At 34.9% G+C, this 20764-nt stretch overlaps 1 protein-coding gene across 1 annotated transcript; it reads left to right on the forward strand.

Moving 5' to 3' along the window:
• The first annotated feature begins 2221 nt into the window (after positions 1–2221).
• LOC120152377 (dof zinc finger protein DOF3.4-like) lies at positions 2222–2896 on the forward strand. The gene has a single exon (XM_039164603.1). It carries the CDS (start codon positions 2222–2224, stop codon positions 2894–2896), a length of 675 nt encoding a protein of 224 aa, XP_039020534.1.
• Positions 2897–20764: the final 17868 nt, after the last annotated feature.

The following is a 20764-nucleotide window of genomic DNA, read 5'->3' on the forward strand; positions in this document are numbered from 1 at the left end:
TGAACCGTTCAACATTCAGCGTGTTTGATTCTCACATCTGAATGAAGACTATGCTGAATGAAACAACAAATCACTGCTTAATGATTAAGCATTAAAGTGCATTATGAATCATTAAACACATGATATTTTATCATAATACCTATTTTTTACATGTTGTCTTATTAAACAATCATATCTTATAATATAATAAATCATTATGAAGGTAAAAATGAAAATATTCATAATTCAGATTGTACATTCAGAACCATTATCAAACAGCATGTCACATTTAGAGTCAATTTATACAGAACCTTTGAATCATTTAGGTCATTATATTATTCAACGCTTAATCATTTTATTTTATCAAACAGACCCTAAGTCTAAGAAACATGAGCGTAGAAAATAATCTTGAACCGAATAGGAAAATTCAAAAGATAAGCAGTTTAATAGTTGAAACAAAGAGGAATGAAAGCAAATGTCAGTTATTGTGGGCGACCGAATAAACACAACTCGAGGAAGAATGGAAGCTCGGTGATTGCCTTGCCTGTGCCTGCAAGGCTGTAAGTATTTGATAACGACACATCATACTGTGGTGGAGACACACTCAGCACTTCGCGTGCTTCCCCGACTCGGCCCCCCAACCCCATTTTCAACCGACAGCTCCGGTCCTTCACTGGCTACTCTTACTGTTGGTCTGTGCCTTCCTGACCCCATCTTCCTATGTACTGTTCACAGACAGGCCTATTTTGGTTCTAATTATATTTGTAACACAACTCTTGAACAAAATCATTAGAAAAATGAGGCATTGGGTTATTAATAAAAAATGGCTTATACTAAAATGATTACTTCATAGAATTAGCATTTTGGTTTACAAAGAATTGAGTTTGGTATTGATTTTTGTTAATATATTGGGTGATATTCAAAGGAATCCATGTTCGATTCTTTGTTTGTAGAGCCTGGCATAATAGTACAGGTTCAAAGTCTGTTGGCAGCGAGAAATGCGGTGAGAAACAGAAGCAGAAGGCGGGGGTGGAGTACGGAGGATGCTTCCGAAATTACAGCCCACGCTGCTCCACACTCATTTTTCTGCCCCACCCCTGGCCCTCAACCAAATCCCTTGTATCCTCTTCTTTCACGCCCACTACCCCCATCACTAGCGTTTCTTCTATCCTCTTCTATGTTGTCGTTTTTATATCAAATGTGAAGTATCGACAAAACTCAGTCATCCTCATCTTCTTCTTTTACAGTTTTTAATAATAAACACATGCCCAAGGCATCAGTGACCTCGATGAGACCTCAATCAGAATCTTGTTGTAACAATTGGAAACTAACTTTTTGTAGAGCGTAAGATTATTAACCTTGTGGTCGTGGGATCGAGTCCCACGGAGGGCATTTCATAATTCGGAAGTCTCCCACGAAAGCTACTCTCAACCTGGTGTTGGGGGCCAGCCTACTATCCTACCTCCCCTTATCCCATTATATATGGAAATAAGGGTCAACTAATTTCTTATTTGTATTATTTTTATTCTTCAGCATGCTTGACTGACCTCCTTTTCAGTTCAGTCGATTCATCATTGAGGATGATGGCAATAGCACAAGTTTACCCCCAAAGATAAAGCAATTTCTGAAATGAATTTGGATATGCCATATATATATAGTGTTGGATATTGATCAAGTTCTGAGATGTAGTTTTCACCTCTGATGGAATGACCCCTCAAAGCCTGAATTTTCACCACAGGGGAGAAAATTCGTTGTTACCCAAAAGTAGAAATCCTATCCATATAATGCTAGCCCTTCTTTCACATTGCTTCAACATACATTCCAAACAAATATGTATATAAATTCAAATTTGATTCAAATACACACCGTCATTAATTAATGTATTAGTATTGGCAGACTGTAATGGCATAGAAGGACATTGTCGTCATCCATTACTGATTACTTCCCATGATTATCATTTTACAAAAATCCAAAAAGAAAAACAACAAATTAAAAACCAATTAAACAAACACAAAGCCGAATTCCTAGTCGATAGAGCCGACTGACTAGCCCATTGTCCAGCCCAAACACAACACTGTAAAAGTCTGCTATCTTCTCTCCCTTATGTCCCATATGACCTTCAGAACATGTTTTCCCTGCCCCACAGATCCTCTCTATTCATTTCTCCCCATATATATAACCCACATCATAAGCAAAAACCAATAGATTTTACTTTGAAGTTTGTTTTGTTTTTGGTCTGAAAATGCCAACGGATTCCGCTGATCAGAGCAAGGCGTTTAACCATGGAGCTCCACCGCCAGAACAAGAACAGTTGCCATGTCCGCGTTGCGATTCTACTAATACCAAGTTTTGCTACTACAACAACTATAACTTCTCTCAGCCGCGCCATTTCTGCAAGTCCTGCCGTCGTTACTGGACTCATGGCGGTACTCTACGTGACATCCCTGTTGGAGGTGGCACCAGGAAACACGCTAAGCGTTCACGCACCGCAGTCTCCTCCCATGTCGCTGCTACTACTACTACCACTACCGACGCGACTAGTCATAATAACTTCCCGTTACCTGCAACGCCAGTTTTGTTACCGATCTCTGGTAATCAAGGGAGTTTTGGTATCGGTGGTGGGGAACCGAAGTGCAATGGTGGTGGTGGCGGAAGTATTACTTCGTTGTTGAATACTCAAGGGCCTGCTTTTCTGGCTCTCGGTGGGTTTGGTCTTGGTATTGCTCCGGCGCTAGAGGATGTTGGGTTTGGACTTGGGAGAGGAATGGGAGATGTAGCGGCCGCGGTCGGTGGCAACTGTGGCGGGGCTGCTGCTGGTATGAGAATGGCGAACACGTGGCAGTTTGAAGGTGGAGAGACTGGGTTTGTTGGGGGTGGGGATTGCGTTTCTTTTTTTGATCTTGCTATATCAAAGTAGATATGACTAAGACTTTAGTTTTTCTTCCTTAAATGATCCAATGCCATGTGATTTGGTTTGTTTTGTCCACTATTTTCGTCTAGTTTTTCACTTTTTCTGTCTAATAGTTTCAAGACTTTTCGTTCAAAAAATACTAATGAAAACCTTCTCCATTATGAAGCTTGAAGAAATGCAGAACTGGCCTTTTTGAGTTATAGAAACAAGTGAAGCAAATTGAGTGCAACCTTAAAAGGGTGTTAATTTAACAGCTACAATAAGAAAGCAAGACAGAAGGGTTGAATTGGTTATAAATGTAGATTGACATTTCGACAGAAGCACACAGGCAGCGGCAAGAATTTAATTGATGGTAGTTAACACAGTACAAAATCTACTTCTCCTGCTGTGAATGCAACCCCCAAAAATTCCAACTTTTTCATCCCCCAATTAGTGTTCCAAACTTAAAAGCTCTGTCGGCATCAAGTTATTGGTCTATACACTCCTCGTATTTCAATGCCAATCTCAATACACTCTAGTCTTTACGCACGAACCGATGGCCAGCAAGGCATTGAATGGTCGATTCAAGCTATTGGACACCATGAACGTAGGCCTTTGTTAACAGCAAGTAATCGAACCAATAGAATGAAAAAAAAAATACTTTTCTGGTATATTTTCTCTAATGCAAAGCTGTAGTTTATATACAAATAAGCCAACTGCTAACTGATAAACTAACTCTCCTAACAACCTAACTAACAATAATATATCATAATACCCCCTTCAAACTGGATCATAACTCTCTAAAAGAGTTATCATATATGTTCTTTTTACCTAGGATAAGCTTAGACTTAAGCACTATTAGGAGCATAATTAGAAACATTTGTATATATTTTTATACATTTTGCATCATGAGAGTTGGTTGAGCAACTTTGGGTTACATTTGATGTTTATTGTTGAATTATGGTACACTTATGTTGTGGTATTACTCTATGTTGTAGGTGGTGCTGTGAAGCGATGCTAGTCTGATTGATGTGAAGAGCTAGCAGCAACTGTTGATGTCACTGGTGATTATTGAAATTTTCTAGAGTAAGACAACTGGCTGGGAAGCTGTCAATTGGCTGCATTTCACTTAATACGTGGAAGAATTTTATTGGGTAAAAGTTGATTCCTTTAGCCTATAAATAAAGGATGCTTTCACATCATTAAGACATCCAATTTTTCATCTTCCAATATTTTCTCCACCTACCTAATGTCTAATCAACCATGGTTGCCTAAGTCCATCGCCAGGGAGTGTTGCAATTGTTGAGGAGTAATGTTGTGTACCAGCGGTGATTGAGAAGATCCTCTTTTACCCTTGTTACTCCGTTGAGATAGGAAAGTAGAAAACTAGACTTGGATATTTTATTAAACGTTGGAATGTTATTTGGTTATGAACATCAAGTGTTTGTGCAAATGCTTTTGTTATGATTCATGCTTTTGTTATACTTTTATGTGCTATTAAACTTCATTGAATGTTCTTAGGAGTAAAATAATCTTATTGTATACTTTATCTATGATATATAAAAATAAGTATTTTGGGTATTGCATCAACTTCTGTCCAACATTGGTAAATGTGAGAAGCAAGTTAGTGTATTGAGATGTATGCTACCAATGTTATGTGTAAACTAGGGCTTTCACGAATAAAAATACAGTAGCTTTATTCATGAAAAAATTCTATATTTTCAATTAGATAATATAGAGTTTTTATACAAGTAGATAAAAGACTTAGATAAAGTATGAGTTATTTTTTTCTACAAATTAGGAGATTAGAGTTTGAGATAAAGAGGAGAACTAGAGTTTGACCGAAATACTACTCACACTCCCCTCAAACTAGGAAGTAAATATTGTAAAGACCTGGCTTGAATATAATTTCATTGAAAGTACTTCTTGTAACTGCCTTGGTCAATATATCAACTAGTTGATTTTGTGAAGAGACGTAATTTAGTTTCGTTGTTCCGCCATTCACTTTCTCTGCAATAAAGTGTTTGTCGATCTCCACATGTTTTGTTTTATCGTGATGTATCAGATTCTTTGCAATACTTATTACTGATTTGTTATCACTCTAAAGCTCAAAGTCGTCGTTGTCGCACATCTCTAGTTCAGTTAAAAGTCTTTTAAACCAAATACCTTTATAAATCCCAAGTGTTATCGCCTGATATTATACTTTCGCATTGCTCCTGGAAACTACAACTTGTTTCTTTCTTCTCCATATTACTAAGTTATCCCAAACAAACGAGCAATATCCCGTGGTTGACCTTCTATCCGTTAATTCTCCAGCCCAGCTTGAATCTGAGAAGATCTTTACTGTTATGTCTTCATATTTTCTAAAAATCAACCTATGTCATTGTGTCATCTTTAAATATCTCAAGATTAGTTTATTGTCGCCAAATATTCTTCTCTAGGATCATTCATATATCGACTAATAATACTAACTGAGAAGGCGATGTTAAGTCTAGTTAGGAATATATAGATAAGCTTACTAAATAGCCTTTGATATTGCTCATTGTTTACTGGATTTCCATATTTTCTTAACTTCATATTAACTTTCATAGAAGTTTCTGAGGGCTTGCATCTGGTCATTCCAGTCTCAGAAAGTAAGTGTAACACCCCAACCCGTATCCGACCCGGATACGAATCCGAGGTGTCACATTAAATTTTTCAAAACTTGATTTTTGTAAAATTGTATTAAAATTTAAAACTTTTTCTTTATATTTTGTGGTGAAACCCTCATATAACTGTTAAAAACTGATCAGAGCATTTCCATTTAAAACTTTATGATACATGCCAACAAATTTACAAAATGAAAATAAACCTACGATTCAAATGGTTCTAATATGATTTTCCAGGCGTATGTTGTCCTTTCCTAGCTTTACTCCTCCGATCTCTTTGAACCTACGTGTGAAATAATCACATGATAAGTCGATGACTTAGTGAGGCAATAATAAGTTTAACAAATCATTTAAAAACATTTGCTTTTTCAATCCATATAAATATTTCATACTAAAATCAAGATACAATTCATGAAATTAACGTATAATGTTATTCATTATTCAATTTATATCATTTTATTATTTTAGCCCAATGCATACTATTGAGAACTTAAGGTATCTGAGTACAACGAGGTTGTGCACTAATGCAGTCACCACTGTTCATATAATTTGCACCGAAGTGCCATGTAGAATTTGTCCCAAAGGACCACGTAGAATTATCCCGAAGGACCGCGTAAAACCCTCGACTCTTGGCATGCCAACTATATCTCTATTTCTCATACATATACCTTGGGCTTTAACCATATAATTATTTTTCATTTCATTATTCAAAGTGTGTTTTATTCACGTAGAGTATATTCACATAGGGTACTTTCACGTAGAACATTTTCGTATAAAACATATTCATATATCTTATATTCACATACTAGCAAATATCAGAACAATGCATTCACAAAAATAATTTATGTAAAACATTAAAATATTACATAAAATAAATAAATTTTTTTCGATCGAAAACTTCGAGGTTGATTTATCGCAAGCCGTCCTCATATCTACTATAAAATAAATAACTTGCACTCACCTTTGCCTAACACAAGTCCTAAAAGAAATCATTTTTCTTTCATTCAATCTCGTACTAAATCGATTTCTTCTATAAAGCTTCGATCCAAATCCACGCATGTCCAATATCAATACCGAATTTCCATTAACAGGTAACCAATTAGCACTTATAAAAATGGAACGAAAACTCTTAAATTAAATTTTAGACTAAATAGTATCGGTACCCCTCCTACAGTGCGATACTTCTCTTCTATGGTACCGATACCCACTTTAGTATCGATACCATTTTGGCATTCTGGAATTTCATTTCAATTACAGTATCGATACATTCCTCTTGGTATCGATACCTCCACATCAGTATCGATACTTTTTCAATCAATATCGATATTGTTCATCCGATACATACCATTTCTTTCAATTTAACCCTATATTATCGGTATTGTTCATCCAGTACTAATACCATTACCCATATTTTACCTCTTTCACTTCATAATTTTTCCACACTTCACCTAAATCTCTTACTCTTACCTCAAATCATGCCATCAAACCCATTATGATTTTTCCCAACTAACTTACATTCATTAATCCCCTTATAACCTCCAAATTTCTTTAAAGAACACTTAAACTAAGAATTATACAAAATCTTCAAACATGTTCTCAATCATTTCTAAGACTTCAAATGCCTTAATTTGACCATTGACAAGTCAAATATGCCTTTAGAATCTAATTACTAACCAAATTTCATTCATTCACATAAAAACTCATTTTACTAATCCATTAATAATTCATTTCTCTTAGTTTTATTCATCCCTAAGCTTTCCTTAAGCTTCTATATCACTCAAGGCTTCAAAACCAACCCAAAAATAAAAGTAAATAACCAACTTAAGATTCCATGACAAGAGATAAAGTAGGATACTCATAGTAAACTCTGTCGAGTAAGTAAGACATAAAAGTTTAAACCATCATAAAAGATAAGACTTAAGATTCCTAAGTGACCCCATCATTCATTTCCGTAATAGCTTGTTGTGTGAGGATTATTAAGTCATCTTATTTAATTCCCAAGTTATCAATATATTTTTGTTGAGTTAATCGAATGACGAAATTGGCCAAGAGGGGGGTGAATTGGCAATAAAAATTTTGTGGAAGCTTTTGCAGAAAATTGAAAGCAATTGCACAGCGATTTACAGTGGTTCGACTTTCTCAAACAAAGTCTACGTCCACTACCTTAGCTATCCACACTAAGGATTTTCCAACAAATTCACTAATTTGTTCTTTCTTTTGAGGCCAAAGAGATAACCTTACAATTCCCTCAAGAGTATACCCCAACTCTTGAGAACACTCTTTTCTCAAAGAGAAGATTACAAATTTGCAAACTTACAAGAAAACCTCACAAGGTAAGATGTTTGCACAATTCTAGAACAAAGAAAAGAACACTCAAAGATGAATACAATTGAGCACAAAAAGTGTTCTTGAAAGCAAAATGAATATTGAATGAAAATGGGCTTGAAATGCTCAAACTTGAGGTTTGATGCTTTCTCTTTGATTCTCTCTTGATTCTAGTTGCTTGATGTTTCTTGTTGTTGATCAATGGCTTCTAAGCTTGCTTAAATACACCTTGGATCACTTCTGAACGTTGGGGATAATTAGAGAAGATATTATAGCCGTTTTAGTGTGAAAACATTTAATAAAACAGCTTGGACAGTGGGGGGAATCGGTTCCCTATCATAGGGAATCGGTTCCCTAAGTGTAAAATTCAAATATTTCGACCGTTGAACAAGGGGGGAATCGGTACCCCCTTGGGGGGAATCGGTTCCCTCCGAGCATTCTGGAAATCTCGGAGCCAAACCATTCAGGGGGGAATCGGTTCCTCCTATGGGGGGGAATCGGTTCCCTCTGAGTATTCTGGAATTTTTGGCTTTGAATTGGTTCGAAATACTTTGTAAAATATTTTGAAATTGTTTTATGATTAAAACTTAATTTTACACTTAAGTAAGGATCAAAAATGATTTTTGAAATGTTTGGAGTAATGTTTTGATATTCGAATAGTTATATCGAATATACTTAGAAAATCATTTGAAAAATCTTAAAATCCATTTAACTTAATTTGTTATATCGAAATATTAAAATGTTTCAACAATCTCCCCCTTTTTGATATAACAAAACATTTTAGTAATTTTAAGATTTTTGAAATCAAGTTTTGAAATTAGAAAATTGAAATTAGAAATTACTCCCCCTTACTTTAACACTTATTCTTCTCCCCCTTTTTGTTAAATCAAAAAGACATTGTAAAACAATGTTTTGTAAATCATTTAGCTAATTGATTTATTAATTATAAGCTTAAGCTGCTAAGATCATAATCAAAAGAGAGGTTAGCCATTAGTTTCATAAATCAATATTCATAAATAATGTGATATGGCAAAATTGGTCATATTGCTAATGATAATGTAAATGATGCAAAAATGAATAAAACAAACCAAACATATAAGTTCACACCATTCATATATCCAAAATCCAACAATCCACAAAATCAAACATATCAAAATGTTGAAACAATATTCATTTTGTTCAAAGTTTTAAAGCTAAACATAAAATCAAGCATCCGGATCGGTAGGAGGAAAACGGGCTCGCATAGCGGCCATCTCGTGTGTGAGTTCATTGATACGAGCGTTGGTTGATTCATTGTTTGTACGCATCTCCCGAAGAATCTCTAATTGTTGAGCTCCCATTGTGGATAAATGAGACTCTATAGAGGAAAAGCGCGAGTCCATGGTAGCGTATCGGAAATCGAATGTCTCCATAAAGGATTGAAAATATGGAGGCATTTGATGCGTTTGTTGAGCTTGCTCCTCGGGCTGCTCTTCGGGTTGTTCAGGTTCTTCTTCAGCTTCATCAATATCCCTCATTAATTGTTCAAACTCGGGATCTTCGTCAGCCTCGGGTGGAGCTTGTGAAGAACTAGCTCCCGGAGTAGAAGAACGAACCCATTCACCGGTTTCTTTGTCCTTTACCCATCCCGCTCTCGTTAAGGAAAGAAGATTTATTTGTTTCTTAAGAGGAAAAACGGCATCTAGACCGACTCTAAGCCCAGCTTTGGAAAACAGATTACTCAAAAAGCAACCGTAAACTAGAGATGAACAGTGTTTCTTGTTAGGAACAAGATTTACGGTTTCAACAATTTCAGCAAAAATAATCTGAGGTAGGTTAATTTTAATACGGTTTTCGAAACAATGTAACCACCAAAGATCCAAAGCTCTAAGAGTAGAATAACGACCTCCGGATGGTCGAAACCACCAAGAAATCATTAGATGAAGAAAACGCTCATGTAGGTCTAAGACACTCGCACTATCTCTTCTTTTATAACGAGAACCTAAGATTTGTTTTTCATTCGAAATACCATCATTATCTAATCCAAAAGTATTGGCTATATATGCCGGGTCAATATATAAGAATTGTCCTAGAAGGTAGGAACGAATTCCTATGGTTTCGGTTTCAGCTTGGTTTTTAACACATACGGCATTAGAGTAGAATATACGAACAAGTTGATGGTAAACGATGGGTTCAAGATCAAATAGTTTATCAAATTTCCATTCTTGTAAAATGGGAAGATATTTAAAATTGATAGCTAACATAGCTTGACGAGAAGGAATACGTTCTTCCCGGATTTTGTAAGAATCGAAATACTGATAATACCAATATCGGTGATTTCTAGACCCAGGATGATTGAAACACGAATTTTGGATAGTCAAGTTAGGATCAGTGGGATTGGGATTAGAAATTGGAATAGAATGAGGATTTGGAGGTGGATTTGGTTGACGACTGGAACGACTAGATGAAGACCTAGGACGTTTAGGATTTGACATGGTGAAGGAAATCGGAATAGATATAATAACCTGCAATTTTAAAACAAGTGTATGCAATTCAATTAATCCCAAAACTCAAATGAGTCCTCAATATTTCAAGATTCTCTAAATCAATCCTAATGGGCAAAGTTTTTGAAAAGCTTTTGAAAAATATGGTTTTGAGAAACAATATATGTATAGTTTTTCATAACAACAATATAATTTGATCAAAACACAATAATATCAATTTTTTTTTTTTTTCGAAAATTTTAAAAATTTGAAAAATTCTTGTGTTTTTGATGAAATTAGTTGTAACATCTAGTTTCTAATCACTAAATAATCAATGCCCGATCACTATTTCAACCTAGAACTAATTGAAACTAATTCTATGTTCAAAAATAATGAAATAAAGAGTTTAGAAAAATTTACCTTGAAATATGAAGATTGAGGGGATTTAGATGTTGTTTGCACGATTTTAATGATTCCAACAGGTTTGGAAGATGATTTATGAAGCAAATTCCGATTAATATCGTTGATTTGAGGCAAAAATGGAGATTTGAGGGGTTTAGAGGGTGAGAACGGCGGAGAGAGAGAGAAAGAGGGTTTGTGAGAGTTTGGGGTTATTCTGTCCGATTTTAGCAGAACCCCAGGGGGGTATCGATTCCCCTGTGGGGGGAATCGGTTCCCCTTCAAAGGGGGAATCGGTTCCCTCAGGGGGGGATCGATTCCCTCTGCACCAAAATGCTAAAATCCGATTTTTTTAAGCACAAAATGCTAAATTAATCTTTTCTAGTGGTATTGGCAACTCATATATCAAATATTAATTATGTTCAAATAATTAAATTAGTCTTTAATTGTTTTTTTTTTTTTGAACATAAAATTAATTTTCATTAAGAATCACAAACTCCCCCTAACTAATAGGAAGAATGCAATCAAAAATTATTATTATAAGCATTTTTCAAGATTTATTAAAAGTGCTACAATTATTTTAAACACTAAGTGAAGATAGGTTGGTCAAACCTAATTCTCTCCTAAGTGTCCAAAATCTTTCCTTGTCTAAGGGTTTTGTAAAGATATCCGCTAATTGGTGCAAAGTATCAACAAATTCTAGAACTACATCTTCCTTAGTGACATGGTCTCTAATGAAGTGATGTCTTATTTCAATGTGCTTAGTTCTAGAGTGTTGGATGGGATTTTTAGTGAGACAAATAGCACTAGTATTGTCACACTTGATAGGAATGGTACCTACTTCAATTCCATAATCAAAAAGTTGTTGTTTCATCCATAAAACTTGTGCACAGCAGCTACCGGCTGAAATGTATTCTGCTTCAGTGGTAGATAATGCAACACAATTTTGTTTCTTTGAAAACCAAGAAATCAACATATTTCCAAGGAATTGACAAGTACCGGAGGTGCTTTTCCTATCTAATTTGCATCCTCCATAATCCGCATCAGAAAAAGCATGCAAGCTAAAGCTAGAGTCTCTAGGATACCAAAGTCCTAAACTAGGAGTGTCCTTAAGGTATCTAAAGATTCTCTTAACAGCTAGTAAATGTGATTCCTTAGGACATGATTGAAATCTAGCACATAAGCAAACACTAAACATAATGTCCGGTCTACTTGCAGTTAGATAAAGCAAAGAGCCAATCATTGACCTATACAATTTAACATCTACACATTTACCTCCTTCATCTAAGTCAAGCTTTGTTGAAGAGCTCATTGGAGTGTTATGAGGTTTCCCATTTTCCAGTCCAAACTTCTTGAGCATATCTTTGACGTACTTAGCTTGATTAATGAAGATGCCATCTTTTCTTTGCTTGATTTGGAGTCCCAAGAAAAATGAGAGCTCCCCCATCATGCTCATCTCAAACTCACTTTGCATTAGCTTAGAAAATTCTTGACAAAGAACATCATTAGTAGAACCAAATATTATATCATCAACATAAATTTGAACTACTAATAAATCTTTACCTTTTCTCTTTAAAAACAATGTAGTGTCAACCTTTCCTTTTAAAAAACCTTTTTCAATTAAAAAATTTGACAATCTTTCATACCAAGCTCTAGGAGCTTGTTTTAAACCATAAAGAGCTTTTGTCAATTTTAAAACATGATCCGGAAATTTGAATCTTCAAAACCTGGAGGTTGTTCCACGTACACTTCTTCTTTTATAAAACCATTTAAAAATGCACTTTTAACATCCATTTGATATAATTTAAATTCATTGAAACATGCAAATGCTAATAACATTCTAATTGCTTCCATTCTAGCTACGGGAGCGTATGTTTCATCATAGTCTATGCCTTCTTCTTGAGTATAGCCTTGAGCAACAAGTCTAGCCTTGTTCCTCACTATATTACCACTTTCATCAAGTTTATTTCTAAAAACCCATCTAGTACCTACAGTAGATTTATCACTAGGCCTTTCAACTAATGTCCATACTTTACTTCTCTCAAATTGATTTAATTCTTCTTGCATAGCCATAATCCAATGTTCATCTTTTAATGCTTCTTTGATGTTCTTAGGCTCTATACATGAAATAAATGCAACATAATTACAGATATTTCTAAGAGAAGATCGAGTAGTTACCCCTTTTGATGGATCACCTATAATTTCACCATCTTTGACATAGTTGTACTCTCTTGGAAAAGATACTTCCCTTTCTTCAATGGTTGGATTCTCGAGGGGATCATGAGTTTCCTCATCTTTTGTTTCTTCCTTTGATGATGATTCTCCAACGTCATATCTAACGTCATTTGCTTGTACAATACCTACATCATCATTAACAGAAGAATCCTTCCTCGGAAGGGGATTATCATCGAAAACAACATGTATAGACTCTTCTACAACTAAAGTTCTTTTATTAAATACACGATAAGCTTTAGAGTTTAAGGAATAACCCAGAAAAATTCCTTCATCACTTTTAGCATCAAATTTACCAAGATTTTCTTTACCGTTGTTTAAAACAAAACATTTACATCCAAAAGGATGAAAATAGCTAATGTTAGGCTTTTTATTTTTGAGAATTTCATATGGAGTTTTCTTTAAAATTGGCCTAATCATTACTCGATTTATAACATAACAAGCGGTATTTGTGGCTTCCGCCCAAAAATATTTTGGCAAATTATTTTCACAAAGCATGGTTCTAGCCATTTCTTCTAAAGTTCGATTTTTCCTCTCAACAACTCCATTTTGTTGAGGGGTTCTAGGTGCTGAAAAATTGTGGCTAATACCATTAGAATTACAAAACTCAATAAATCCAAGATTTTCAAATTCAGTTCCATGATCACTTCTAACACTAGTGATAGAGTATCCTTTTTCATTTTGGATTATTTTTGAAAATGTGATGAAATTTTCTAATGCTTCATCTTTAGTACTTAAGAATAGAACCCAAGTGTATCTAGAATAGTCATCTACCAAGACAAATGCATATTGTTTTCCTCCCAAGCTAGTAGTTCTAGTTGGCTCAAAAAGATCTAAATGGATCAATTGTAATACTCTACTAGTTGATACATCATTAATAGATTTAAAAGAAACTCGTTTTTGTTTTCCTTTAGCACAAGCATCACAGATTTTATCATTATCAAATTTAAGCTTAGGCAACCCTCGAACTAAATCACCTTGAATTAGCCGTTGCAGAACACTCATACTAGCATGACCTAGTCTCCTATGCCATAACCAACTATCATGCTCATCCTTAGCAACTAGGCATAAATTAGTCATATCAATAGAATCTAAATGCACCATGTAAATGTTTCCTATTCTATGACCAACAAGCATAATCCGATTAGATGCAATGTCAATGACTTTACAACCATTAATTTCAAATAAGACATTGAATCCTTTATCGCATAATTGACTAATACTCAATAGATTATGCTTTAATCCATTCACATATAAAACATTTTTAATTTGTATGGAAGAGGTATTACCTATAGTACCAATACCTTCAATGTGACCTTTTGAATTGTCTCCAAAAGTCACTTCTCCTCCATTTTTGGCGTTAAGCTCAATGAACCGGCTTTTGTCTCCGGTCATATGTCTTGAGCATCCACTATCAAGGTACCATGAGTTTGAATTTGTTTCCCGTGCCTTGTAGCAATGCTCCTTTCCCTACAAACATAGATTAATTTTTGATTTTTGGTACCCAAATTCTTTTGGGTCCATATTCATTAGTTTCCAAAATCCTAGTCCCTTTAGGTATCCATTTGTGTAGGATATTTTTATCTTTAGTAGTAATGAGTTCTTTAGGAACCCACACACTTCTAATGATTTTTCCATTTGAGGTTCTTTGGGGACCTCTATGATTGTAGTTTCTAAAACTTTTTCTAACAAAGTTGGATTTTGAATTTTCACCTTTTTCAAATGTTTTGTTCCAACTTTATCAAAAGAAGTTTTAAGATCATCAATTTTCTTTTGATGATCATCATTGATCTTTGAAAGTAAATTTTGCAAATCTAAATTTTTCTTTTCAAACTCTTCTAGTTTGATTTGCAAATTTTTGATTTTACTTTCAAGATCGTTGTTGGTTTTGGATATGAGTTTGTTTTCATTTTTCAATTTTGAAACATCATTTTTATATTTTAAAAATAATTTCTCATAATCCGAAGCCAACCCATTGTACTCCTCAAATAACTCATCATAAGATAAATCATCAAAATCAGATGAGTTAGAGGTTACCTTAGAATCTTCCCCGAATGCCATCAAGCACAAGTTTGCTACTTCTTGTTCCTCTTCATCGGAACCTTCTTCATCGCTCCATGTAGCCACATGAGCCTTGTGCTTATTCTTTGATTGACCCTTTTTCTTCAATTGTGGGCAATCATATTTGACATGCCCCGGCTTTTTGCATTCATAGCAAATGATTGGGTCCTTCTCTTTTGGTTCATTTTTGAGGCCTTCGTTTCGTTTGAATTTTCTTCCTTGGTAAGGTCTCATCATTTTTCTGAACCGTTTGGCAAACAATGCCATTTCCTCGTCATCATCATCATTTGAATCACTCTCATCTTTTGTGGATTTGAGAGCAACTCCAATGTTTTTCTTCTTCTCCTTCTCCTTTGGTGTCTCTTCAACTTTATCAAGGTCCACCTCATCTTCAAGCATCATCTCATGAGTGAGGAGTGAACCGATAAGTTCTTCAAGAGTTAAGGACGATAGGTCCTTAGACTCGATGATTGCCGTCTTCTTTGATTGCCATGATTTTGGGAGGGAGTAGACTAACTTCCTCACAAGCTTTTCATTTGAGATGATCTCTCCATATGATTTGAGACCATTGACAATCGTTGAAAATCTATCCGTCATAGCTTTGATGTCTTCATTTGGTTTCATCCTGAAATTTTCATAGCTATGCGTTAGAATACTAATTTTTGATTTCTTTACCTCATCTGTACCTTCATGTGTGACTTGAAGTTTGTCCCATATTTCTTTGGCGGTTGTACACGATGAAACTCTTCCGTATTCATCTGGTCCAAGAGCACAAAAAATAATATGGATGGCTTTGGAGTTGAGCTGGAACATTTTTGTCTCTCCTTCACTCCACAACCTTGGATGAGTGAGAGGTTTGATGTATCCTTCTTCTACAGCATTCCATGCTCCCATGTCACTTGCTTGAATGAAGTACATCATTCTATTCTTCCAATAGGCATAGTTAGCTCCATTGAAGAAAGGAGGCTTGTTGACGGGCATCGAATCGAGACCGGAGTCGAAGTTTGAAGTGGAGGCCATTGATGACTTTGTAATCGATGTAACTCTTCCCGGATCGACTCAAGAGGCGATTAAACCTTCAAATGAGTTAGGCTCTGATACCAATTGTTGAGTTAATCGAATGACGAAATTGGCCAAGAAGGGGGTGAATTGGCAATAAAAATTTTGTGGAAGCTTTTGCAGAAAATTGAAAGCAATTGCACAGCGATTTACAGTGGTTCGACTTTCTCAAACAAAGTCTACGTCCACTACCTTAGCTATCCACACTAAGGATTTTCCAACAAATTCACTAATTTGTTCTTTCTTTTGAGGCCAAAGAGATAACCTTACAATTCCCTCAAGAGTATACCCCAACTCTTGAGAACACTCTTTTCTCAAAGAGAAGATTACAAATTTGCAAACTTACAAGAAAACCTCACAAGGTAAGATGTTTGCACAATTCTAGAACAAAGAAAAGAACACTCAAAGATGAATACAATTGAGCACAAAAAGTGTTCTTGAAAGCAAAATGAATATTGAATGAAAATGGGCTTGAAATGCTCAAACTTGAGGTTTGATGCTTTCTCTTTGATTCTCTCTTGATTCTAGTTGCTTGATGTTTCTTGTTGTTGATCAATGGCTTCTAAGCTTGCTTAAATACACCTTGGATCACTTCTGAACGTTGGGGATAATTAGAGAAGATATTATAGCCGTTTTAGTGTGAAAACATTTAATAAAACAGCTTGGACAGTGGGGGGAATCGGTTCCCTATCATAGGGAATCGGTTCCCTAAGTGTAAAATTCAAATATTTCGACCGTTGAACAAGGGGGGAATCGGTACCCCCTTGGGGGGAATCGGTTCCCTCCGAGCATTCTGGAAATCTCGGAGCCAAACCATTCAGGAGGGAATCGGTTCCTCCTATGGGGGGGAATCGGTTCCCTCTGAGTATTCTGGAATTTTTGGCTTTGAATTGGTTCGAAATACTTTGTAAAATATTTTGAAATTGTTTTATGATTAAAACTTAATTTTACACTTAAGTAAGGATCAAAAATGATTTTTGAAATGTTTGGAGTAATGTTTTGATATTCGAATAGTTATATCGAATATACTTAGAAAATCATTTGAAAAATCTTAAAATCCATTTAACTTAATTTGTTATATCGAAATATTAAAATGTTTCAACAATTTTACCTTAGCATTTTCATTTGACTGTACTTTATACAATTACTTTAGCCACGGCATTCTCATTTGCCACCCACTCACACTACCATTTCTATCCCATCTATACACATTTCATTTTGTCTTGACATAACCATTTGAGCATACCATTAGCTATACTTAGATAAAGTAGTTTGTTGCTTTGACTTAACTAATAATCTCTTCCAATCCCTGTGGAGATGATAATCACTCACTCTATACTACTTGTTTGATTGTGTATACTTGCACATATTTTTGCGTAATTTATAAGAACTCAGAAACACGGACAATAACCCAAAGTCTTTAGACGAGCATGATCAGGTAAATGACCAAATATCATTTCGTATGGAGATTTGTTGTCCAAAATAGGTGAAGGAGGCCGATTGATCAAATAAGTAGATGTGAGTAAGCATTCTCCCCAAAATCTAATCGGTACTTTAGACTAAAAGTACAAATCTCGAGCAACAAATAATAGATGCTGATGCTTCCTCTCAATAATCGAATTCTGCTAAGGAGTTTCTACACAAGAAAATTGATGAGTAATTCCCAACCGAGCAAATAAATTGGTGAATTTATGTTCATGAGCATTATCTGATCTGAAGCATTTTATATTGAAACCAAATTGCCTTTTCCTCATTCCAATTCTTGTGAAATTCAATCTTTTGATTTAGTTCATTGTGATGTATGGGGTCTATGTATGAGTGTTGCTTATCATAATAAGTAGCATGTTTATTGGATCCCATACATCACAATGAACCAAATCAAAAGGTTGAATATCATGAGAATTGGAACGAGGAAAATGCAATCTTTGTTGCTTATGTTGGGACCGTCGGCGCACCTTATAGCGCAGCGGAAACAAAACTCGACGGTCTCACCAGCGATCCAAGTACGAAAAACCGAAATCGGGAAGAAGAGATGCGAATACTTACAGTGGGTTCCTTGAAAACAACAAGAACAACAGTGAATACAGTGGTGTAGATCGATTCGAATCGAAAGCCTCCACGAAATCACGTCTCGGCCTCTACTCAGTTCACCCGATTGAGAGCAATATTTGTTTTCCCCAAACTATTTTGAGAGAAAACGGCTGAAGGGTTTGTGTGTGTATTGCAAAAACGGCTGCTAGACCTAACACACCATTTTATAGCCAAGTTGCCCTAATCATATTAGGGTTTTATTATTTCAAATTAATTAAATCTATATTTAATTAATTAGAATTTAATAATCCTCTTATATCCAAGTTACCCTAATCATATTGGGGATTTTATTATTTTAAATTAATTAAATCTATATTTAATTAATTGAAATTAAATATTCGGGATTATTAAAACATATATTTAATTAAATCTAGATATATATTTTAGTAACGTACAACAAATTGTACATCTTTGCTCGTTTCAATCCTAGGGTGTGACCTTGTAGGTTCTTATAACGTTAGTAGTAATTATTAGAACAATTCTAATATTACAAACAATGAGTGACATCTAGCAATATATCATTGTCACCTAAGTTACAAGAAAATATGATTCGACATATCATCTTGGTGATTACTCTTTTATGTATTACATCCTTATGTCCTTTATATCTAGAATAGACACAAGTCTTGGAATAATCACACTTGTATGACCCATCTATTGTTTCTTGATATCTAGAGTAGACTTTAATTAACGAATAGTTTATGATATCTCATATCAACTTATTCGAGCATGGCCATGCGTTTCTAGTCTTACTCAATCAAGTGACCTGTGATATATTTCCTATTATGTAGGAAGGACAAATCCTATCTTAATCATATACACCCACTACATATATTGAAATATATTCAATAACAGTCTTTATAGAGCAATCAGTTATGGAGCTTATTTAGCTGCATCAAAACATACAATAATATATGTTGGGATAGTATTGATCTCAAGTCTGAGGATCATACATATAGTCATCACCATGAGCAATGTTATGATTGTCACATAATAATCCAAGACATATGCTCATGGTCGGTCAATCCAATACATTGTTCTCTAACAATATAATCATATATCAATTCTGACATCTCTATGTCAATGACAACTCATTGTCATCAATTAATAACATGTTAGTCTTAAACGTATTATTATTGTCCATGCCCATAATAATACTTGACCAGAGATCTTTTAATAATAATAATTAAGTCATTATATGGACTTTATTATCTTCCAGTTTATGTTAAACACATATATATAAATGAAAATAATAGCGGCAATGCCTTTATTCAATAAAATCGGTAAATAAAATTATTATTACAATCATCATATGATTGGTCTTTTGGCATACTCTAACAACTTAGCCATTGAACAAATGTTATAAGGCTTTGTGTCATTTACATTTTTTAAAACCAAAATATCTTTAAGAAGATGAAGAATACGAGAACATGGATGTCCTAGCTTAACGTGCCAATAGTTTGAAGTAAAACTATTACATGGAATAGAACTATAAGCAACAGACAACTGAAGAATGTAAAGGCCTTGATACAACTTACCTCTCCCAATCACTCGAGACAAGTGTTGGACAAGACAACCCAATTTGTAAAACAATATACTAATGTCAGATTCACTGATTAAGGAACTAATGGATAAGAGATTAAATAAAAAATCTGGCACAAATAACACATCATGGATGAAGAGATCAGGAGAAAGTCTGATAGTTTTAGTGGCCTTAATAGTAACCACCGACTTGTCTGGTAGTATCACTGAACCACTTACTATGAGAATTAATGATTCAAAAAGAGGTTTAACAAAATAGACGTTTTTTAGAAGCACTCGAGTTTAATATCCAACAGTTTAACTTCTCAAAAGAAGAACTATTTATATAAGATATAATCTCACCATGCATGGCAGTGTTGATAGAGGTCAAGGGAACATCCGAGATAGACACAATGTGCAATTGAGAAGTGAGCATTACAATCAACTGCTGATATTGCTGAGAAGTCAAAGCATCGTTTGAAAATGATGAAGAACCCTGTCGGACAACTTAATTCGAGGGTGCAAATGAATTGGTGTGAGTCAGCTGATTGTTCTTAGTAGTCGAGGAAGTAGAAGACTCGTGCTTGGAACCATAACCAGGAGGATGTTGCGGAAGACGACTATCGGGTAGAGCAAAATCGCAACTGATAATTTGAGAAAATAAAAATGAAGATAAAAGAGACACCAAATTTACATGGAAAACCCCTAAATAATATAGAGTAAAAACCACGGGTAACGGTAGAAGAATTTCACTATGAGAAAATAGGAATTACAACTTCTCTCGATCTACCAAAGAGAAAACAATGATAATTCTCTCTTGATAAAAAAAGGAGAAAACAACTCTCAAGAAACTCTCTAAATTCTTTAGTATTGTGAGAAAGCTAGAATGATTTGTGATGGTTTTGAAGCTAAATGAGCTAGGGTATTTATAGTTGAAGCTTAAGGACTAATCTTATAAATACACTAAAGTATAATGACTAAATTGTGATTTTACCATTTCCAAAAAAATCAACAAATGTGGGTGCAATATTTTATTCCAACTTTTGGTGCATTAAATTTATGCACCTTTCGGTGCATAGTCAACAATCTCCCACTTG

This window comes from Hibiscus syriacus, unplaced genomic scaffold (genome assembly GCF_006381635.1).
Source record: "Hibiscus syriacus cultivar Baekdansim isolate YM2019G1 unplaced genomic scaffold, ASM638163v2 tig00111088_pilon, whole genome shotgun sequence".
In the NCBI taxonomy this organism is placed as follows: domain Eukaryota; kingdom Viridiplantae; phylum Streptophyta; class Magnoliopsida; order Malvales; family Malvaceae; genus Hibiscus; species Hibiscus syriacus.

Bases quoted from the DNA above. Each gene is read 5' to 3' on its own strand.
- LOC120152377 (XM_039164603.1), top strand. From the start codon at position 2,222: ATGCCAACGGATTCCGCTGATCAGAGCAAGGCGTTTAACCATGGAGCT.